At 38.6% G+C, this 20,360-nt stretch overlaps 1 protein-coding gene across 2 annotated transcripts in view; it reads right to left on the bottom strand.

The window, feature by feature from the left end:
- Positions 1-20,360, bottom strand: part of LOC113106928 (uncharacterized) — a 38,067-nt gene that overhangs the window by 1,152 nt on the left and 16,555 nt on the right. For both annotated transcript variants that reach the window (XM_026268972.1, XM_026268973.1), the window contains exons 4-19: positions 10,068-10,214; positions 8,352-8,503; positions 7,892-8,009; positions 7,129-7,270; positions 6,826-6,971; positions 6,552-6,694; positions 6,325-6,465; positions 6,047-6,163; positions 5,737-5,887; positions 5,532-5,643; positions 5,251-5,426; positions 4,604-4,842; positions 4,422-4,506; positions 4,025-4,195; positions 3,640-3,676; positions 38-3,490 (exon numbers count right to left, since the gene is read on the bottom strand). In XM_026268972.1, coding sequence (XP_026124757.1) covers positions 38-3,490; positions 3,640-3,676; positions 4,025-4,195; positions 4,422-4,506; positions 4,604-4,842; positions 5,251-5,426; positions 5,532-5,643; positions 5,737-5,887; positions 6,047-6,163; positions 6,325-6,465; positions 6,552-6,694; positions 6,826-6,971; positions 7,129-7,270; positions 7,892-8,009; positions 8,352-8,503; positions 10,068-10,214 — 5,530 coding nt within the window. The remainder of the gene's footprint in view (positions 1-37; positions 3,491-3,639; positions 3,677-4,024; positions 4,196-4,421; positions 4,507-4,603; positions 4,843-5,250; positions 5,427-5,531; positions 5,644-5,736; positions 5,888-6,046; positions 6,164-6,324; positions 6,466-6,551; positions 6,695-6,825; positions 6,972-7,128; positions 7,271-7,891; positions 8,010-8,351; positions 8,504-10,067; positions 10,215-20,360) is intronic.

Raw genomic sequence — 20,360 nt, 5'->3', positions numbered from 1 at the left:
TGAGGTCTTGCCTCAGGCATTTGTGTGTCAGCTTCACCTTTTGGACCTCTGTTCTCTCACATCTTTGTCTGCCCTGTACATCTCACTCTCCTTGGTGGTCTCTGGCGAGCTGAGTAAAGTTGGGGTGATAGAGAGAGAATGGCGTAGATGCCCGTGTCCATACGGTCCCACGCTACCCCTTCCACTGCTCTGGCTGGCGTAACTGGCTCTGCCCCCATCACCTCTTGTTTCTCTGCCTTCTGTCTCTGTGATGCCCCTAGCTGCACCCATCCCTTTATCCACCGGTCTCGGAATTTCTTGCTCTCGTTGGGGGAAGGATGTATGATATGGTGAGGGCCAGCTGTAACCTCTGGGTAGGAAAGGTCTTGGTGGACACCTTTTGGGTTCTACAGGATGCAAGTAGTCCACTCTGGCCACTGGTCTGGTAGGGCCAAAATTTCGAGAAGGGTCTTGTGGGACATACTTATGCTGAACTGACCTGAGTGTTTCCTGATAAGACACAGGCCACCTAGAAGAATCTGGAAAGACTGCTCCCTGTCGACGTGGATCTGATCCCCTCCTTGAAGGAAGGGAAGATTGGATGTGTTGTGGAGGATCTGGGACTGAGGGACCAGGTGTGTGATAGGGGGGTTGCATGTCAGCTCTTTCAATATGCTGACGTCTCTCTAGACTGTAGCTGTTAGGAGCCTGAAAGGGCACTGTCCCTCGCCATGATTGGCCAGACATGGGATAGTAACGTGCAGGAGTACAACCCAAACTGTATGACTTGAGCCTTATATCTGGATGGGGAGATTCATCTCTGTAACAGGTCTCAGAGATATAAGCTCTTGGATTTTCAAAATGTTCCCATCTAGAACCTAAACTAATGGACTTTTTTAGGAAAGGGCGTGGTTGCCTGACTCCAGAGAGGGTCCTACAGGGACCAGTGCTGACTGATCTCTTCATGAAAGGCACTGGAGCCTGATAAATTCTTGAGGATATCATGTTTGTCCTTTCACCGCGAATCTGAGGTCTTTGATATTGTTCAGATGTAGAGTCTGGACATTTGGAAACTATTGCTGCCATGCTTTTAGCTGTGCTAATTAATGTTTGTGCTGGACCACGATGAGTAAATTCTTGTTTTTGAGAACCTGAACTCTGAGAAAGCAAAGGCTGAGAACTCTTTTCTTTTTCTTTAGATTGTGAGAAGCCCTTGTTGCATGTGTCTGAGGTACCTGATTTATCACAAGTAACCTTTGCCTCTAATTGTGAACATGGTTCAGAAACTGAAATACTTTCAGGTTGATCATGTTCTACAGGAATCTTCAGGGTGCTGTGGTCATGAACAGCGCCATTGTTCTGACTAATACTGGTCTCTGAGTAGTCCTGTTCGTGTTTTCCCCAACTTTTGGGTACAACATCAGGCTCATCTCTTAACAGTGTCCCAGTTTTTGCCTCAACACTGGGTTCAACAGATTCTGAAGATTCAGTCACTTCTACTGGATCATCTACACTCATTTCAATGAAACCAGGAAGACTAAGGTATTCCAGGATAGTGCTGGTATGCAGTGGCGACATCCTGGCTGGTTGGGGAGCAAGCTTAACTTTCATTGATTCTGACATTCTCGAGAAATTTGACTGATCACTTTCTGCCTCATTTTCCAACAGGGTCAGGGGTGAGATCCGACTAGGGCTTTCACTGAAGGCACATTTGTCACTCTTTCTGGATCGAGCCCTGATACCCTCTTTCTCTTGCTCACTGTAAGGCAAAATGGAGCTAGAATTATCACTCACTATGACTTTTCCCTTGGCTCCTGCTTTCTGATCATCATAGGGCAATGTAGAGCAGCCTGAGGGATTACGACTCAGTCTGTCTTTTTGATCAACCCTTACTTGCTCCATGTCTGTAACAGTTTGAATCCTGGGATTGAGGTAATGTAGGTTAGGACCAGTATTTCTATCTTCTTCAGCCACTCCTTTGTGCTGCTCAGATGATTGAGGACTCGAGCGAGCAGGGGTTGTTGATCTAAATGCCAGAGCCTCTTTTTTAATTTTTTTTTCTTGCAACAATCCTTCCTCAACTAACGCACTGTTGGGCAGTTCCTCCTCCTCTTCCAGGTGACTCTCCGGGTGTCTAGCTCGTGCCCCACTGAGACTGATTCTACTGTGAGAGGGTATGTCCCTGGTAGGAGAGAAAAGTGAGAGAGAGGTATATTGTGTGGCAGGGGAATAAGAAGCATCTGTTGCCATTGAATCTTCAACATTGGCAACGCCTTGTTGACGTGTATGAGGGTAGAGTGAGCGAGGCGTGTTCCCTTCAGACAGGCTCTGCACCGGCACCTGGCTGGTGGGGGACGTCACAGGGCTTATGTCCCACTGGATGTATGTGGAAGAAAATGAGGGAAGTCTCTCCATGGGACTGCTGGTGTTGCCTAAATAGCAGCCCCTTCTATAATCCGATACACGCTGGGCCAGGCTGCTGGGTCTGGATTTTTGCCGTAAATGGATGTCTTGGGGTTTCCAAATAGGGTCTTCAGACTCAACGCCTGTCCATTTTCTTAAGGGACTTGCAGACTTGGCCCGCCTCTGTTCTTGCTCATGTGCCTGTGCCCTTCGGCTGGCCGTGTAATGTTCTAACTCTCTCTCCATTTGCTCACGTTCCTTAACCAGCTTTAAACATTTGCTTAAGTTGTCCCTTTCTCTTTCACCATCTAACTGAGTTATCATAGTGCTGGGCTCGGTCAACTGGCTGTCTCCATTGATGGGCTGATAACATGCTTGGTGGGGCAGCCTCTCTCTCTCTAAAGCTCGGGCTCTCCTGGTTAAGCTCGGAAATAAGTCCTCCCTATGACTGGCACTCCGGTATTTTTTTAGTGAGTCACTTGCTCTTTTTTCACTGCAGTCAGAATAAAAGCTGGCCCTCTCCAACAATGCCTCAGAGCAACCCTGCTCATCATCAGAGTAGAAACAGCCATGACGGGAGAAGTTTCTGGCCATCGCCTTCACCCTGCCAGGTGAGTGAGGGGGTCCTTCTGGATATGGAGGGTCTACTGTCAATACAGAGGGCATCTTTCTCTGTCTATCCCTCTCAGAACTTACAGGATTTGATTGGCTGGACTCTTTAAGAGACCCATTGTTACTCCCTCCTCCATTGCCTCTACCAGGAGATTGTGGGAACTCCTTTTTGAGGTTCTTTTTGATGTGGGTGGGTGTAGAGTTTTCTAGAATAGGTTGTATAACGAACCGCCCATCAGGACTTCTCGATATGGATTCAATAGCAGATGTGGGTGATGGAGATCCCCCAAAGTGGCTCTCAAACTGGGTGTAGTGCGGAGGTGGAGACGATGAGGACAGAAGCTGCTTTCTCTGATCCTGGTACTCACTGCGGCTGCCTTTATCAAAAGAGGAACGGTCTGAGCGATCGGAAGAGGAAGAGTTAGGGAAGAAGTTTAAGGGAGGGCATAGTTTTAACTTCAGCACACTGTCTGGACTGTCAGAAGGCGAGTGAACTCTGTGGAGAAAGAACACAGAGATCATTTAGGGAGGGAGGACAAGAAGGATTCATCCCTTCAGGTTGCCATTTCACAAGACAATTGTCGTACAGTGACAAAGATGGAGAAGCGTTGGAATGATACGTGCACAGCAAAGATGGACACTTACTGTGGAGACGAACTCTTCTGGAAGGCAGAGGGGATATCTGAAACGGTGGGGAGGGTGCAAAGTTCATATCATGCCACACATAATGAGTAATAAGATGAAGTGACAAAAATACAAAAATAAAAGCAGCCTCAACAGAGATGCCATGCATAGCAACAATGTTATAACTGGAATGAACTTTAAGAACGGACTTAATGAGGAGTCAATGCATTGTTCAAAAACATTTGATTATCTAATATTTAACTACAACATCCATGTATCTGAAAGCTGCAGCCCAAAATTACTTTAAGACCATGCAGAAAGCTTCAAAATGTGTTTATAGAGGTGTAATTGTAATTAAAAAAAAAATCATATTCAATGACCCTGTAAACTTCATCACTGCATTTACCATCTCTCTTTTTCCTTCGCCGTTGTCTCCTCCTACTGTTCATAACGCAAGCTGTCACCAGAGAGAGGATGATGGCAACAAACAGGAAACACACGCCCCCAATCACACCAGCCAGCAGGGGCTCAGGAACAAAGGCCAGGAGACTGGGTGCAGCTGGATACATCTCCATACCTTAAAGTCACATTACATGTTATCAGTTAATAAAACAATACATCAATAATAATGAATCACTTTTACCAAAATGACACTTCTGACTTCTTGAACTTTTTATTATTAAACCATACTCAAATTCCAAAATATTATTTAAAACAGTACTTTTTCCAACTCACACAGGGCAGAGAAAAGCCTGAGATATTTCAATATTAAGTCAAAATACACATTTCTGAGTCAGCCTCACCTTCAGTAGAGATGACAACAGAGTCACTGGGAACACTGAACAGTCCGTCCCTGCAAGACAGTAGTCGCAGCTCATAGTTTGAGTCCTGTGGAAATAAATGAAGAGTAAATGTACCGTTAAGCCGAAATGAATAGGAACATTCAACATCAAGCAGCCATATTCTCAATATTTCACACATTTACCTTCACAAGTCCCTGTACAATCAACTCAGTTGCGTTGATGGCAATGTCTCTGTCTATGGTGACCCACTCCCCCTTTCCCCGTTTAGCTTGAAGTACAAATGAAGTTAATGGTGGAGACTCTTCTAGAGGTGGCACCCATTGTAGCAACACACCCAATGATGTACGATTGGCCGACAGCAAAGTGGGAGGGGACAACACTGCAGCGGTGGTTACCACAGTGGAAGCTTCTGTTGGAGGTGCTGCAATGTTAAAAAGGAAAAGATTAACCTCAGCATGATAGAGCATACATCTTGGCCTAAGAGTCTGGAAAAACTTTAACATCCACCAGGGAATGTTTTGAATCAAATAAGGGGATTCAAGTCGGAAAAGGAACTATTCACAGTCTAACCCATAGCATGTATAACAGGGTTCCCCAAATCCTGGGCTGGAAGGCCACTGCCCTGCAGAGATTTAAGTGAAGATACCCGAACAAACCAATCTTCAAAGTTACTACAAAATTACAGGTATTTGAGTTTGATCCGAGTTTGTACCAAAGAGGGAAGATTTAAGGAACTTTATTATGCCTAAGATACACGTCTGTATTTCTAAAGCTAAAGAAAGGACCTCATGAAGTACATTTTGTAAATGATGTATAGACAAATTCTGACCCAGTGTCCTAATGGTGACAATCTCACTGAAGGGGCCAGAGCCCAACTTGTTTTGGGCAAGAACGCTGAACTGGTAACTAGTGGCAGCTTGCAGTCCCGTTACCAGTAGGGAGGTTTTGGATGTTGGCACAGGGATTGATGCCCATTCATGCTTGCCTCTCACAGTGGGTTTTACCCTGGTACAGAGAGGGATCAAATATTTAGCCATCGATACTGCATATACAGTCAATTTGTATTAATGTACTGGGTCACTGATACTTATGGTGCCCTTATTGACTCACCAAACAGTAAATTTCTGTGTGTATCCTCCATCAAATCCTGGCTCCCAGGACACATTGGCTTGAGTAATTCCTGTATCCACAGACACAGAGCTAACAGCATGGGGACTTGTGCCTAAAGTCAACAGATAATATAGATTTAATTTTAGTCTCATTTGTTTTTCTGTAGGTAGGGTTATTTTTATTAACGTGCAGCTGTTCCTCACACCTAGCACTAAAACTGTTGTTGAAGCACTGACAGTAGCCACACGGTTGAAGGCAATACACTCCCATGCCCCCTGATGGTCTTTACTAAGTGGACGCAGGACCAGAGAGCCATTAGACAGGACTGTAAATGGAGAGCGAGGGGCAGGACCAACCTAGAGAAGATAATAAAGAATCAAAAAGACCCTGAAGCAGTATGCAAGGCTTTAAGTCCATGCATGTTAGTACATACACTATGTGCATTTATTAGCAGATATACACACATTGCTGGACTGAAACAAACTGAAAGCTATTAGACATTTTTAAGACCTTACCTTATTCCATGTGATGTTAGGGGTTGGGTCGCCCTGAGACTGACAGGGTATTACTAGCTCCCTGCCTACTTCTTGAAGGTACTCGGCACGAGGCGGGACACGGAAAGAAGGGGGGTCCTGTGCATATCAATAGATTGCAAACAAGAGAAATGGTGGCAGCAATCAGTGTCAAGGCAGTCACTAATAATGCATTTCTATATGTGGTGACATTTATGAGTAAGCTGGAACTATATAATCATTGGTCAGAGTATTTTCTATTCTAGACAAATGGTTTTCACCTTCAGGATAACTTTGGTAGGTTCTGATTGGCCCATGGTCCCGTAACTGTTATAGGCTGTACAGGTGTACATGCCCACTGCATCATCATTGGCTGCGGTTATGAACACTGAGCCCTCAGAGTTGACCATCCATCCTGGATACTGACCAATCAAGAAGAAGTATATAAAATGATGTCATATGGGTCATAATGAAATTTGATTTTGATGACAGAAACATTAAAATGTACCTGCTCCAGGTCCAAGGATGCTCCATTTTTGGTCCAATTAACATACAGCACAGGGGGCTCGGCTTGAACCGGGCATATGATCTTTCCCCCCATTCCCGAGGGCAGATAAGTCTCACGGGGCATCCGTACCACTCGTGCTGGATCTTTAAGAGAATCAGGCTTTTAATTCTATCATTTGCATTAATAACCAAAATGTAATTTAATTTGAACTTCTCTAGTTCTTTTTACCTAGTTTACATGAAGCAACAAAAGCAACAATTTGCAAAGCACTCACGTTTAACTTTGAGGTAGGCAGATGCAGAGGGCGGAGTCATTAGTCCATTGGTGGGTGTGCAGGTATAATTCCCAGAATCCTCAGGGATAAGGCCCGAAATAAGGAGGGTCCCATCCACTAGTATTTTCACCCGTGATTTTAGAATTCTGTAAACACAAACACACATCCAATTGAGGGGCAAACAGATATTGCAAAAATACCTATTGCAAAAAGAATTCACTGGACACTGTGGTTGACCATTCAGTCTTCCGGTGAGCCCTGTGATACTGTTATACATTTACAGTTCGTATTCTGGTCACTTACTCAATGTGATAGACATTTTGTCCTTGTTTCCACCACTCATACGTGAGGTTAGAAGGATACGCTTCTGCTTGGCATTGCAGAATTGCATCCTGGGACATGTTCATGGTGGTGTCCTCAGGGGGGATGATGATAATTGGAGGACCTGGTTGAAAGCATGAGTGCAAGCATGTAAGATGGAATGCATGTAATCAGGTTTTTAGGGCATTCAGATTCGAGGAGGTTGTTTATTGATGGGTGAGATTAATGCTTAAGTGCCAAAATGCATTGTGCTAAAGCACTACCACCAAAAGAGGGCAGTGTTTTATTCATTGAATCACGCTACGGCTTGCCCGAATGGTTACTCTAAAATCTTATGCTGTGTAGAAGACAAATGTGACTTATTTCTTTTTAGCGGTTGTCAAAAATATACAGCATTCTCTTGCTCAATGTTCAGTAGACGACGGATGAAGAAGCAAAAGGGCAATGCTAACACTCACTGACCAATAGAAAACACTGTTCTTTCGTCATTACACGATGGAGGAATATGGAATCATTAATGCATTTTATTTTCTTAAAATTGGTTAGCGTCTTTCTCTGTGCACATTCACAACATGAGAAGTCAAGATTAAAGTTATACACTTTGCACACAAATCCAACTCCACCAAAGATGCCAGTGTTCTCATGTCCAACGCTTCTTAAAACGCCTAATACCCTGCAAGCCTATTTGTGTTTGGTGCTGCTGAGTTTCTTTGCCCACGTGGACAAGACGTGGTGTTTAACTGACCTTTGACCTGCAGCTGGGTGGTGTGGGTAAGGTTCCCTTCTGAGTTGGACACGTGACACTTGTATATTCCTGCTGTTTCCCTGGTAACCGTGCTTAAAGACAAGGTTTCATTGAATACCTGTTTGGGGAGAATTAATGTTTAGGTGGTAAACGAGACGAGGAATGAGGAGAATGTGAACAGCACAAAGTGAACTCTGCACTCAAGTCAGCATGAAACAAGATTTACAAGTAGCCATGCTTCTGTACTCCAATGTATTTGTGAGTAAAACAGGAAGTAAAAAAAAATGTAGGTTTGATTGTATGAATAATTGCACAATGAAAAGCTGGTTATATATAAAAATGGAGATAGGTAGTTGGAGGGGGAGGGATTCATTAATCATCATTCACAAGATGAATCTGAATTCATGTTGACCTTCAGTGGTCTTTATTAACAACCAATCAACCAACAAGCTCTGTGTACCTGAATTTCTTCTTGTTTTTCAGCATCACGTCCATCTTTTCTCCAGATGATGGTGGGTTTGGGGTTTCCATGAGCATCACAGCGGAGGGTGAGAGATTCACCCAACATGACCTCCAGAAAACGGGGAGGAGTCTTTATGAACACCGGAGGAGCTAAAACAGTCATAAAAACAATCAAATCCATGTTCATAAAAAATAAATAAAATTATAACAATCAATAGAATAATAAAATAAAAACAATAAATAAAATAAATATTAAAAATAAAAAATAAGAAAAAAATAATAGAAAAATAAATACGTAGTAAAATAAAATAATAATAAATTAAAACAATTAACAATAAAATAAAAAATAAAAATAAAAAAATATTAAAAATTTAAATTAAGTAATAAATAAACAATAGAAAATAAATACATAGTATTAAAAAACTAAATAAAAATACAGAAATAATAAATAAATACATAAACAAACAAACAAGGTGTAATCAAGCAGACAATTCTAAAATCAGAATAATTGGACTGATATGAATGAAAATGCAGCACTTAAAGGTTTGAAATCATTGCATCACACTAAGTAGAGCATGGCTTTTTTTAACTTTCCCAAAGTGATAATTTGCAAGTGATGAAAAATCTTTAAACATCCAATGAAAAAACATCTTATTTCCCCATAACCCTGTCAACACAAGGACAAGTTTTCCAGCACACTCGTAAACAATGACAGCTTACAAAACCGCTGTAAGATGAGACCGTGCATATAATGGGTGTAAAGCGAGAGAGAGCTGGACTGTGAGTGTGTGTCTGTCCTCAGTCTTCATTTCTGATTGCTCACACATTCAACAGAAACACAATCAGATGCTAAAAGCCAGTCAGAGCCCTTCACAGGATTCTGCATGAGTTCTGCTGATATCAGAACAAAACATCATCTGCATCAAACACTGACGTAAGTGTCATGTAAAATGAGACAGGATTATGCAATTCTCGCTTATTCACTGCAACAAAGCTTTCATACGAGCTCCAGATGCTGCTTTAATCACAACTTTAATCCTTTTTGTAGAAATAACACAAATAAATAATGTTTTATTATGCCAGTAGCATGAACACTATCATAAATTATATATTCCCTTACACAAATGCATGTCCACTTTCTGTGGAACCCAATTGTCACAAGATTCTTTTTTAAGATTAAGCAACAAAACATTGTTTTGGGAGCATTTCTCATTATGCAAGTATTAACATGATAACAGTGGTATGTTAGTATTACTAAAATACTATTATACATTTTATCAATATTTTGAATTAGATTTTATTTTTATTGTTGCTGCTTTCAGTTTAGTTAGTTTTAGTCATTGATTTGTTGTTTTTATTATTTTTTGTTTTTACATCAACTTTTACATAAGTTTACATATTTTAGAACATCAAGAAAATAAGAAATACTGTCTTGGAAGGTAGCTGAAAAAAAAAGTTGACGTTTTATTTTATTTTGGTTAACATTTTATTTCAAGCAACATTTTTAGTTTTAGTTTTAGTTTACTATAATAAACCTGTATGAAGTAACATGTTTTTATATCACAGTGCAATTAATTTTTACAGTAAATTTAACAACAAAAAAGGTTAATAGTACATAATATCTAATATCTAATAGTTTTGATACGCAAAGCCATTATACACACACCTTAACACCTGGATAAAAGAAACAACCTTAGAGCATATCTTATCCCACCTGAGATGGACAGGAAGTTCCAGGTGCCGTTCTGAAACTCATCTGTGGTTTTATCCAGCAGGAGAATGCGACACTCAAACCAGCCCTCATCCTCCAGAGTCAACTTATCCACCAGAAGAGACGCGCCACGGCTCAGGGACACACGGCCTGCCCCAAAAATCAGAGAGACAAGCAGTTATTCAGAAGAATTTTGAGAAATGAGATAAAGACACAAATCACACAAAACTGCAGCTCAAACATTAGAGCAAGCACTAGCAACTCAACGGTTTTGACTGCCAGGGAATGCATGACCTTAATAAAATGTGTACCTTAAATGCAATGCATAAAAGCATCTGCCAAATGCATGAAACGTAAATGTAAAACTACTTCCCAATGCAAACACAGAAGCAGATGAGATCCTGCACACATTTTAAAATAGCCACGGTTTTGTGCATATTCCAAAAAACACATGCATACCTAAAAACCTCCAATGCAAATCCAAGCGTGATCATTATAGCCTTAGCTGGTACTTTACAATTCAATAAGGAATTTAAATAAAAAAAAATAATACATTTAACACAGATAGGTGTCTGGAATTGAAAGTTATTCAGGGCCCAGTTGTATGCTTGACCTCTTTTACATAACGTAATGGTTATATTCATTCAATATTATCAGATATAATGCACGACTCAGTAAATCATATAGAGACAAAGACAATATTCTTTCTAGCTCGGAGTAAAAAGAAGCACCTGTTTTTGTGGAAAGACCAACTCAGCTCCACAGAAATCTGAACATCTCTCTGCATGATGTAACGCGGTCAGCTGACTCGAACAAAAACAACCTCACAAACCCACACTGGCTTACGAGTTATTGAAATATGATATGAATGGAGCAGACAGACACAAAACAGGTTCAAAGCACTAGAAACAGTTTCATCTACTACTCTTTGAAATATGATATGCATTTACTGGAGTCTGGTTTTTCAACTTCTCTCTCTCTCTCTCTACCTTCATTCAGCTTTTTTTCTGACTTCCAGGCTTGTAAATGATGACACACTGATAACGCAGTGGATGCCGGCTGTGAGTGTGTTTCCGCTTTTGCTGGATGCAGTCGTTAAAGTTTGAAAGTAAGCCAAGAACCCTGTGTAGAGTACGAAAATCGTACCGTGACAATTTAAAGCCAAATGGTTACACCTGAGGAATTATAATACAAACACACCTGGAGTGTGACAAAGCGCTGAACCCTACAGAGATGTGTGCAGGTGTGTCAGCGTTAGATTTACACCTCCAGACTTCAGTCAAGCATCACGAACACTAAATATATGCACTGGACTTCAGCGTGTAAACCACATCGCTCCATTTGTGCTCATAACATGAATGATTTCACAAAATCCTTTAGACGAAGGAAAAATTCTGTTAATATCTGTTGCTCGGTCAACTGCAATCCACTCTTTGGACAGTAAGAAACATCCAATCCAGATCATATGTGTGGGACACAACAACAGTAATCTAAAGTTAAATCCAGACTGAAGAACTGATGGCCTGTCCGAACATGTCCTATCCTTTATCTTTTATCAAACGTGCTGCATTATTCTTTGCTTGGCAGGTCTATTCATTAAATCTAGAGCGCCTATAGGAGAGAAAAAAACACAAAAGATCTATTTTGATATCTCAATTGTTTCCAGACAATACTGGGATCCAACAACCAAAGTCTGCAGTCAGAAAATCTGAGATCTCATTATGAACTCAAACAATTGTTATCAAATGATCTGAGCTGCTATCCACATTTACTTGTTATAACTATGTACCTAAAATAAAATAAATAATAAAATAGACAAGCTAGATAAAAATACACAGACAAAGAAGTATCTTCTGTTCACCAAGATTGCATATATTTAATTAAAATTCAATAAAATTGTGAAATATATAAACATTTTAATTAACAGTTTTTTTCTATTTAAATATATTTTTATTTACAATTTGTGATTACAAAGTGATGCAAGCTGCATTTTTAGCAGCAATTAATATGCTAATTTGAATATCCTGGTTTGCTGCTCAAAAAAATTAAATAAATAAATGTTGAAAACAGCTGTGATGCTTAATATTTCTATGAAAGATTTTCAGTTATAGACTAGTATTCTTACTAATGCTGTATTCATTTGATTAACAATCCAGCAAAAACTGTAATATTATGAAATATTATTACAATTTAAATGAACTGCTCTCTATTTGAATATATTTTAAAATATAATTTATTTTTGTGATGTAAAGCTGAATTTTCAGCATCATTACTCCAGGTTTCAGCATCACGTGATCCTTCAGAAATCATTCTAATATACTAATGTGCTGCTCATGAACCATTTCTGATTATCAATGTTGAAAACAGTTGTGCTGCTTCATACTTTGGTTTGTTGCTGTTTTTCAGGTTTTTTGACGAATAGGCTGATCAAAAGAACTGAATTTATCTTTTGTAACATTAAAAATCTCTTTACTGTCTTTTGATCTCAATGCATCATTGTTTAATAAAAGTAAATACAAATTTCTTTTGAACAGTGGTGTAACTGAAACTCCATAAAGTCCAAAAATAGCAACCTCCAAGGAACAACAGAAGCAATCGTGACTGCTAAACACAGGGTCATTTCCTCAGCGGGTGACAGCTCCATTGAACAGGAACCGAATAACAATCAATCAAGCACAATTCACAGCCTGAGGGTTATTTTTCAAACCCACCACACAATATAAACAACTATGTCTAGCAATTAAGCCCGGTCTAATCTCAGAGCTACTGGTGAGGGAAGTGATTTTGCATAGATAATAACTGTCTGATCTGATCCTTTTCACCGGGCAGCAGCCGGTGTTTTTTTTCTGTCATTAAAAGGTTCCTCTGATCCGAGGTCAAAGGGGGAGGGTGCTTATTAAAGCAGGAGAGAGGCTAAAACAGGCCAGGTGTGGTGCATCCTCCACAAATATATTCTGCTGTCTCTCCCCTTCCTATTCTGGAAATGTCCGTTTTCTTTAGCAGATGCTTTAGGGCAGAGAAAAGCACCAAATTGACATGCATACAGTTCATTTAATACTCTGAACAAATTCATATATACACACACACACACACACACACACACACACAGGAAAGCACACACACTGATTGTGTGGTTATCAACACTCTTGGTTATTGGACACTGAACTGTTTCCCGCCACGGAATGTCTGTCCATCAATGAGAACAGAATGGACCCCCCCCACACACACACAAATTCTCTCAGGTTACCATAGCGATGGAACCTTGGGGTGGGAGTTTGGATTTGAATTTAAAAAACCAAAGGGGCAAAAACACAGCGAGGGAGGGGCGGGTCACGGGAAACGTTTGTGCTGGTGATTTTGAGAAATTACACGTGGGGTTGCAGGGGAAAAAGAAAAACGTGTTTTGATCTAAGTGGATGAAAGGGTCGAGAAACGGGCGAGAGTGAATTACAGACTTGTTTTTATTTGAACCGAGACAATGACTGTGAGTGACAGATGAAGCTCTGTTTGGATTTAAATGTTCAATGCTGCGTTGCTTTGTACCTACAGCCCTTTAAAAATACAAAACATGTGACTGAAATAATAAACGCAAAACATCTAATGCAATTAGACTCACTGTCATGATATCATCTCATGCTTATTTGGACAAATATTAGACATCTCTACAGGAATGGGCTCTTAATGATCCCACAGGGTGAGTTATTGATGGACAAAAATGTAATTAGTGTCGCGAGTGCATAACATGAATTCCAAAGAAGGTACTTCTGGATCAATGAAGAACCCTCAACAGCCAATGAGCAGTCGGTGACCCTTGACCCCCATCCAGTCTCATGATTTTTCTCCAGACATGTCCATCATTACGCACGGGTCAATACTGACATGATGGTGGTCCAGCAGGACCCCGGTGACTAATCAGAGTCTGTGGATTCCAGACATGCAGCGTCCGGGACATGTTTCATTTATACAAAAAAAAGGAGTGGCAAAAAAAATATTATGTGTCGGTATAATATTATTAAATTGGCTAAAACTATAAAGCTAAACTTTGCTAAAAACCTTACTTTCCACAAAAATAAAATAAAATATTTCTTGTAATTTCCTTTTCATGGATGATTTCAAATGTTTTACTGCATTTTTCTTTTCAGCCATTCCTCTATTAATTTGTCTTTTTTGCTTTCCCTTCCTGAAATATATTCTATTTTATAAAACCAATACCTCCAGTGGTACAATCAGGCTGGATGAGCCATTATGCACACACCTTTTTTGTCTTTTATTCTACTTTTGTAAAGATCAATATAATGCATGCTTTGATTAGCTTCCTGCTTTATTCAAAAGTTTTCCCACCGCTCTCTAATCACACGTTACTGAGGTTTGTAACGTCTGGCTGATGTTGGTTGGAGGGTAATATGCAGCTCATATGAGCCTGTGGGTGGTACATGAGCCTGCCAAAAGATCCTCTCCACGTGTTTCTGGGATTCTGACACTGGCTTTTCAAAAACTCCTGGTCCTGAACTCCCTCGGCATACAGCACTGAAACTCCTCCTCACTTCACTCCAGGCTTCTGCGGGCCGTGTTTCGTCTCCTTTGAAAACTTTTGGCCGAGTCATTTTTCAATGACGAGAGAGAATGTGCTGGTATGAACATAAAGCGCCTCCAAGGGTAAAACACTGGCCACCCCACTGCCCTAAACCAAACAAGATTTTTCGTTTAAATTAAAAATAATAATTCAACGTCTACACGTACTATCAGAAATGAACGAAACACTTGTTTTCTCTTGCAAAGAGAAACAAGCATGCGTTTGTTTAGAATTCTCTCTCAAACCCCATCAACTGAAATATTTATCATTTTGTTTTTGTATTTTTTAAACCTGTAAACTGTTTTGTTTGTACCTGCTTGTTGCCATCTTTGGTCACTATTTCTCATTAAAGCCAGCCATAAATATCATGTGACTAATGAGCTATAGGAAAATAATAATGATAAAAAGAATAATAATAATATGTACATCGACTATATAGTATTTCATGAAGCTAGCTGATTTTTTTTTTTCAGTAAAATTAGATTTTATTCAAAGTAACAAAAATGATTTATGGTTTTATTTTTAGGTAACTATAATGACTATAATAACACTGATGTAAAAAAAAAATAACAAGTATAAAACAAATAAAAAATATAAAAAAGATATTTTTATAATACAATTAACATTAACACATTTAAATTAACAATCCAATATTTAAAATAAAATATAAATAATGAATACTAACATTTTAAATATTAAATCTTATTTAAATAAAAAAAAATCTAATCAAATAAGATAAAGATAATAAAAATATTAAAATAAAATAAACAAAATGTTGCATTGTGTAGTTATAACATAATATAAATAAAATTCATAAAATAAAATATATAATTAGCAAATCATGTTCCACAATGCAGCTACAGTTGAATGTCTGTAAATGGAGAAAGATGCTTTTTGCTTCCAGACTGTAGTCATAACATCTTCCACTAGCCTAACCCTGACCCCTTTGGTGTCACCCAGAGATTTTCACTGTCCCCATCTGGCCACCCCATTAAAAATTTCCCCAGGGCGTCTCCGCTAGCGAAGCGCTCACTGCGGGTGGCCTCTTCCGCTGTCCGGCTGTGGAAGCAAACACGAAGCGTTCAGTTTACTTTAGCCTACTCTATCTTTCCCGTGTTGTTTTGTTCACACTGATCTTTTCCATCCGTCCCTGCTAAACCGGAGGGATAACCTCTCTATTGTCCGCGGTCAACGGAAAGCCCTGCGACTGTCGCAGCTGCACCTCTTTCCATCCCGTTCATGAACATAGCCTGAATGTGTCACAAAATAACATACGGCACCAATGGAGAACCACGGATTGTGTGGAGAAAAACCTTGAACCTCATTTTCTTTGTGTGAGTTGAAGGATGACAGGGCCCTGCTGCATTATGGGATGTGTTTTGATTTGAATACAATCACACGTCTGGGTTGGGGGGTGACCGGATCTCCTACCCTATCAGCTTTTAACCCCCTTTCGCTGAAACACCCCCCTCTTTAGCTACTATAATCGCTTGAAGCCTCTATGAATAGCTCTTTGTCGTGGGATAGATTACAGTTAGCGCTGTCCTTGTTGCTCTCCGTCTGGCAGGCTTTAGTCTGAGGTAGAGACTCATGGGATAATGTTTGAGCCCTGAGGGCACGGATCAATACAGCAATACAGCAAACGTTTTACTGCAACCAATTTCAACCAGCTATTGCCAAACGACCAGCACGGATTATTGAGAAACCCTTTAAATGGCTCTAGATGTCCGTCAGTAACATATAATGCTGATCCAGAGCTTTGGAATGTCTTAATGTGCATGTGGAAGTTAATGATTGGTTAGAGAGAAAAAAAATCCATGTAAAAGTTCAAACAGAAGTGTTTCAGGAGCAAACATCTCAGTTGATCACTAAAGAGTTTCTAACACTGTTTTTTTAACATCTTTAAGTCTCTTATTCTCATCGAGGATGCATTTATTTAATGAAGAATGCAGTAAAATCATAAAAATATTGTGAAAAATATTAAGAATATTTTCAAATATTATTATAATTTTATTTAAGTGTTTTCAACTGTAGTTTATTTTAAAATGCAATTTAGTCATGTGATGCAAAGCTGAATTTTCAGCATCATTATTCCAGTGTTCACTGTTGCAGCTGGTGAAAGTATTAGTGTTGTAATACTTTTGGACACCACTGTATTTGCAATATTATATATTACTATTCAAAAGTTTGAGGTCAGTAAGTCTAGGGGGCAGGTGTTTGAAATAAATGAATATTTTTATCCAGAAAGGATGCATTCAGTTGATCTAAAATGACTTTGGTTTCCATCACCAACTGTTTCCATCACCAAATCTGTCTGATATGCTCAGCAAATCAGCATATCAGACAGATTTCTGGAGGACCATGCAACACTGAAAACTGGAATAATTATGTTAGAAATTGGTTTGATCTGGATCTTTGATGCTCTAGATCAGTGATCCTCAAATCTGGTTCGCAAGATCCACTTTCCTGCCGAGTTTAGTTCCAACCCTAATCAAACAAACCTACCTGTGATTTTCTAAAGACACTGATTAGCAAACTCAGGTGTGTTTGATTAGGGTTCGAGCTAAACTCTTCTTTGTTTGAGGCAGTCCTTCTTCTTCTAAGACTCTGGGGATATGATATCCCTAGTTTCTCTTCAGTCCAAGCGGAAAGACAGGTTTCAGGGTAAACTCGAAGTCTTCCGTCTAAGGTGTTTCTTTTTTACATTGTTTCATGCCACTGATTAAACACTTAAAGTTATCCAGACTTCAGTTGAGGAATGTAAGAAATGCGAAACCAAAACCAGTGCAAAGCAAAGGTCAAGCAAAGGTAACGTGGCTTTGCCTTTGAATAGATGTGGCGCTGAAAGAGTTGATCGGTGAATAGCTGGTGAGTTGGGGGAGGAAATGTGCTGAATGAGGAAACTGACCACTGCATATATATATATATATATATATATATATATATATATATATATATAAATACTGGGAATGAAAGAAAAAAGAAAGAGAAGAGATTTACAGTCAGGGATAATTTACCCAAATTATGAAAATTACATCATGCCAACTTCCTTTTTTTTGCACCATCACTAATAAAAAAGAAAAAAAGAAACTAAAATTCCTTGTAACTACATTTTAAATGTATTGTAATTAAGATTAATTGGAAAATTTGAATCAACTTGATAACATTTATATACACACACACATATGTATATCATTTTTATTGTTCCACATTTTAACTATATTTTTAAAGTCAAAAATATTTTTAAAAATAAAACAAATATTTGTTTCATTAAAAATTGTATACTGTATATTTTGGAAACACTTATATAATTAATCAAATAAAATTTTATCCTATTTTATTCTCAGCATTTTTTCAGCATATAGTCAAAATACTGAATACACACATACACAATAATAATAAAAATTAATATATATTTTTTAAATGTATTTATTTATTAATCTATGCGCACTGTAAAAATAGGGCACAATATACTGTATTAATATGAAGAAATTTTCCATAGTTTTTTTTACACACAGTTTTATGCTTAATGGAAATGTCCATAAATTACAGGATAATTTACTGGAAGAAAATGACTAGTACATTTTCAGGTTTTGTTTTAGTATATTTTATTTTTGGTTGTGTATCTGGCTGTACGGAAATAAAGAAGATCCTGTATCATAAACACGCCTGGTTTTAACACACACAAGCATAACATGAAACAGATTTTTTTTGTCTCTTTAAGATCAGTGAGGACACACACGCTCTTGCATTTTGTGCACTTTCCCAGACTTTGCATTTAAAATGTTTAATCAAGTCTGCTTCAGATCCCAAATAGTTCTCTTTGAGAAGAGTGAAAGTTTCCAAGGAGAAAAACAATCCCACTATCGCAGCACGCTGCCCAGCATCTTGTGGTTTTATCATACGGCTCTCCCTCAAGGGGGTCGTTCCCTAATTTCCTCATGAAGCAGGAAGTGAGGACGCATTTGATCAGCTCTTCTTAAACTAACGGCTCCTGACAGCACAGACCGAGCGTTCAAGATCCACACACCACACACGCTGAACTCTGCAGATCCAACATGATACAGCATTCACTTCATTTTAAACATGCATGATCTGACATATATAATATTCAGCTGGAAAAAGTGAGCAAACCATAAGAGAGCAGAAACTTAATGGTGGACTCCTGGACCAGTTAGACATCAAGTAGCTATACCCCAGAGCCCATACCAACCTGGCAACCACAAAGCATCACGGACACCATTCAAGTCTGTGTAATAATTACAGATGGGAACAACTATTCTACTTAAAAACCCATTAAGCTGATCTGCACGAGTTATTCTGGTATTTTTATTGGTCGGCAAGTTTGTGTTACACAACTTCCCTGTCATGGAAACATTGACTGATTCTTCTCATGTGCATCGACTAAAGCATTTACATTTAATCATTTAGCAGATGCTTTTATCCAAAGTGACTTACAAATGAGGACAATAGCAATCAAAATCAATGAAAGAGAGATGTTTAGCGGTGCGGTCTGGGAACGTTACATCCTTCAGTCTTTAATTTGAGAGGGGAAATACATGCTGTAAGATGCTTCATCTGTTGCCAGAAATAAACACAGATGCAGCTTAGAGAGAGGAAAGAAGCAGCGATTGATGTTCCCTTTCGTTGATGTTGCTTACTCATTATTGACTATGTTTTGTCAATGTTTGCTTTCTCAGGAAGTAATCTGCTTTTCCCAGAATTTCTTCCTTTGACCGGTGACTTACTATCTAAGCACCACAGGACAGATCTTAATTGATTTTGTATTAGTTTGCTTCAGGGTGCTGATAGACACCACAGCGTCAGGTCAAGACACAGAGGGGCTCATCTGAGAAACACATGCTCCTCCTGACAGTCACTGCTCGTTCCATTGGGAAAACATGGAAATTTCCTTTTGATCTCCTATCAAAACCTGTTCAAGTGAAACAGACCCAGACCACGTCAGACCTGATGTCCACGAGACCCAAAGACTGTGGTACAGAGATGCTTCCAGAACAAATCTCAATATTTATCAGAATACTTGGAGTACAATAACTAATCACTACAATAATAAAACAGAGAACAGTAAGAATATTAAGGGAAAATATGAAAATAATATATGCTTAAGCAAAAATATGAATTATAATTGTATTATACTTATTTTTAAACTAATAAATAATATATAGAATTTAAATGTAACACATTATACACACACACACACACACACACACTAATATATATATATATATATTCCATATTAAAATGAAAGAACCAATAATAAATTGACTTAATAAAAATGTACTTTATACTTTACATAAAAAAGTACAAATGTAACATTACACCACTGTAAATATTAGTGAACATATTTATCTTTACTTCAAAGCATTTGTGCTGGAAAATGATTAATCGCCATTAATCACATACAAAATTAAAAGTTTTTGTTTGCATGATATATATGTGTGTTCAGTGTATATTTATTATGTATATATAAATACACACACACATGCATGTATATATTTCAGAAAAAATATATTTTTATACATTAAATATATTTATTCATAATATCAATTATTTGTAAATATATGTAAATATTTTCTAAATATATACTGTATGTGTATTTATATATACATTATATACACAGAACACACACACACATATTATGCAAACAAAAGCGTTTAATGTTGGATGTGATTAATCACGATTAATCGTTTGACAGCACAAAT

This window comes from Carassius auratus, chromosome 8 (assembly GCF_003368295.1).
Source record: "Carassius auratus strain Wakin chromosome 8, ASM336829v1, whole genome shotgun sequence".
Classification (NCBI taxonomy): Eukaryota; Metazoa; Chordata; class Actinopteri; order Cypriniformes; family Cyprinidae; genus Carassius; species Carassius auratus.
The sequence above is the reverse complement of the archived record's forward strand: the minus strand, read 5'-3'. Positions and strand labels throughout refer to the sequence as shown.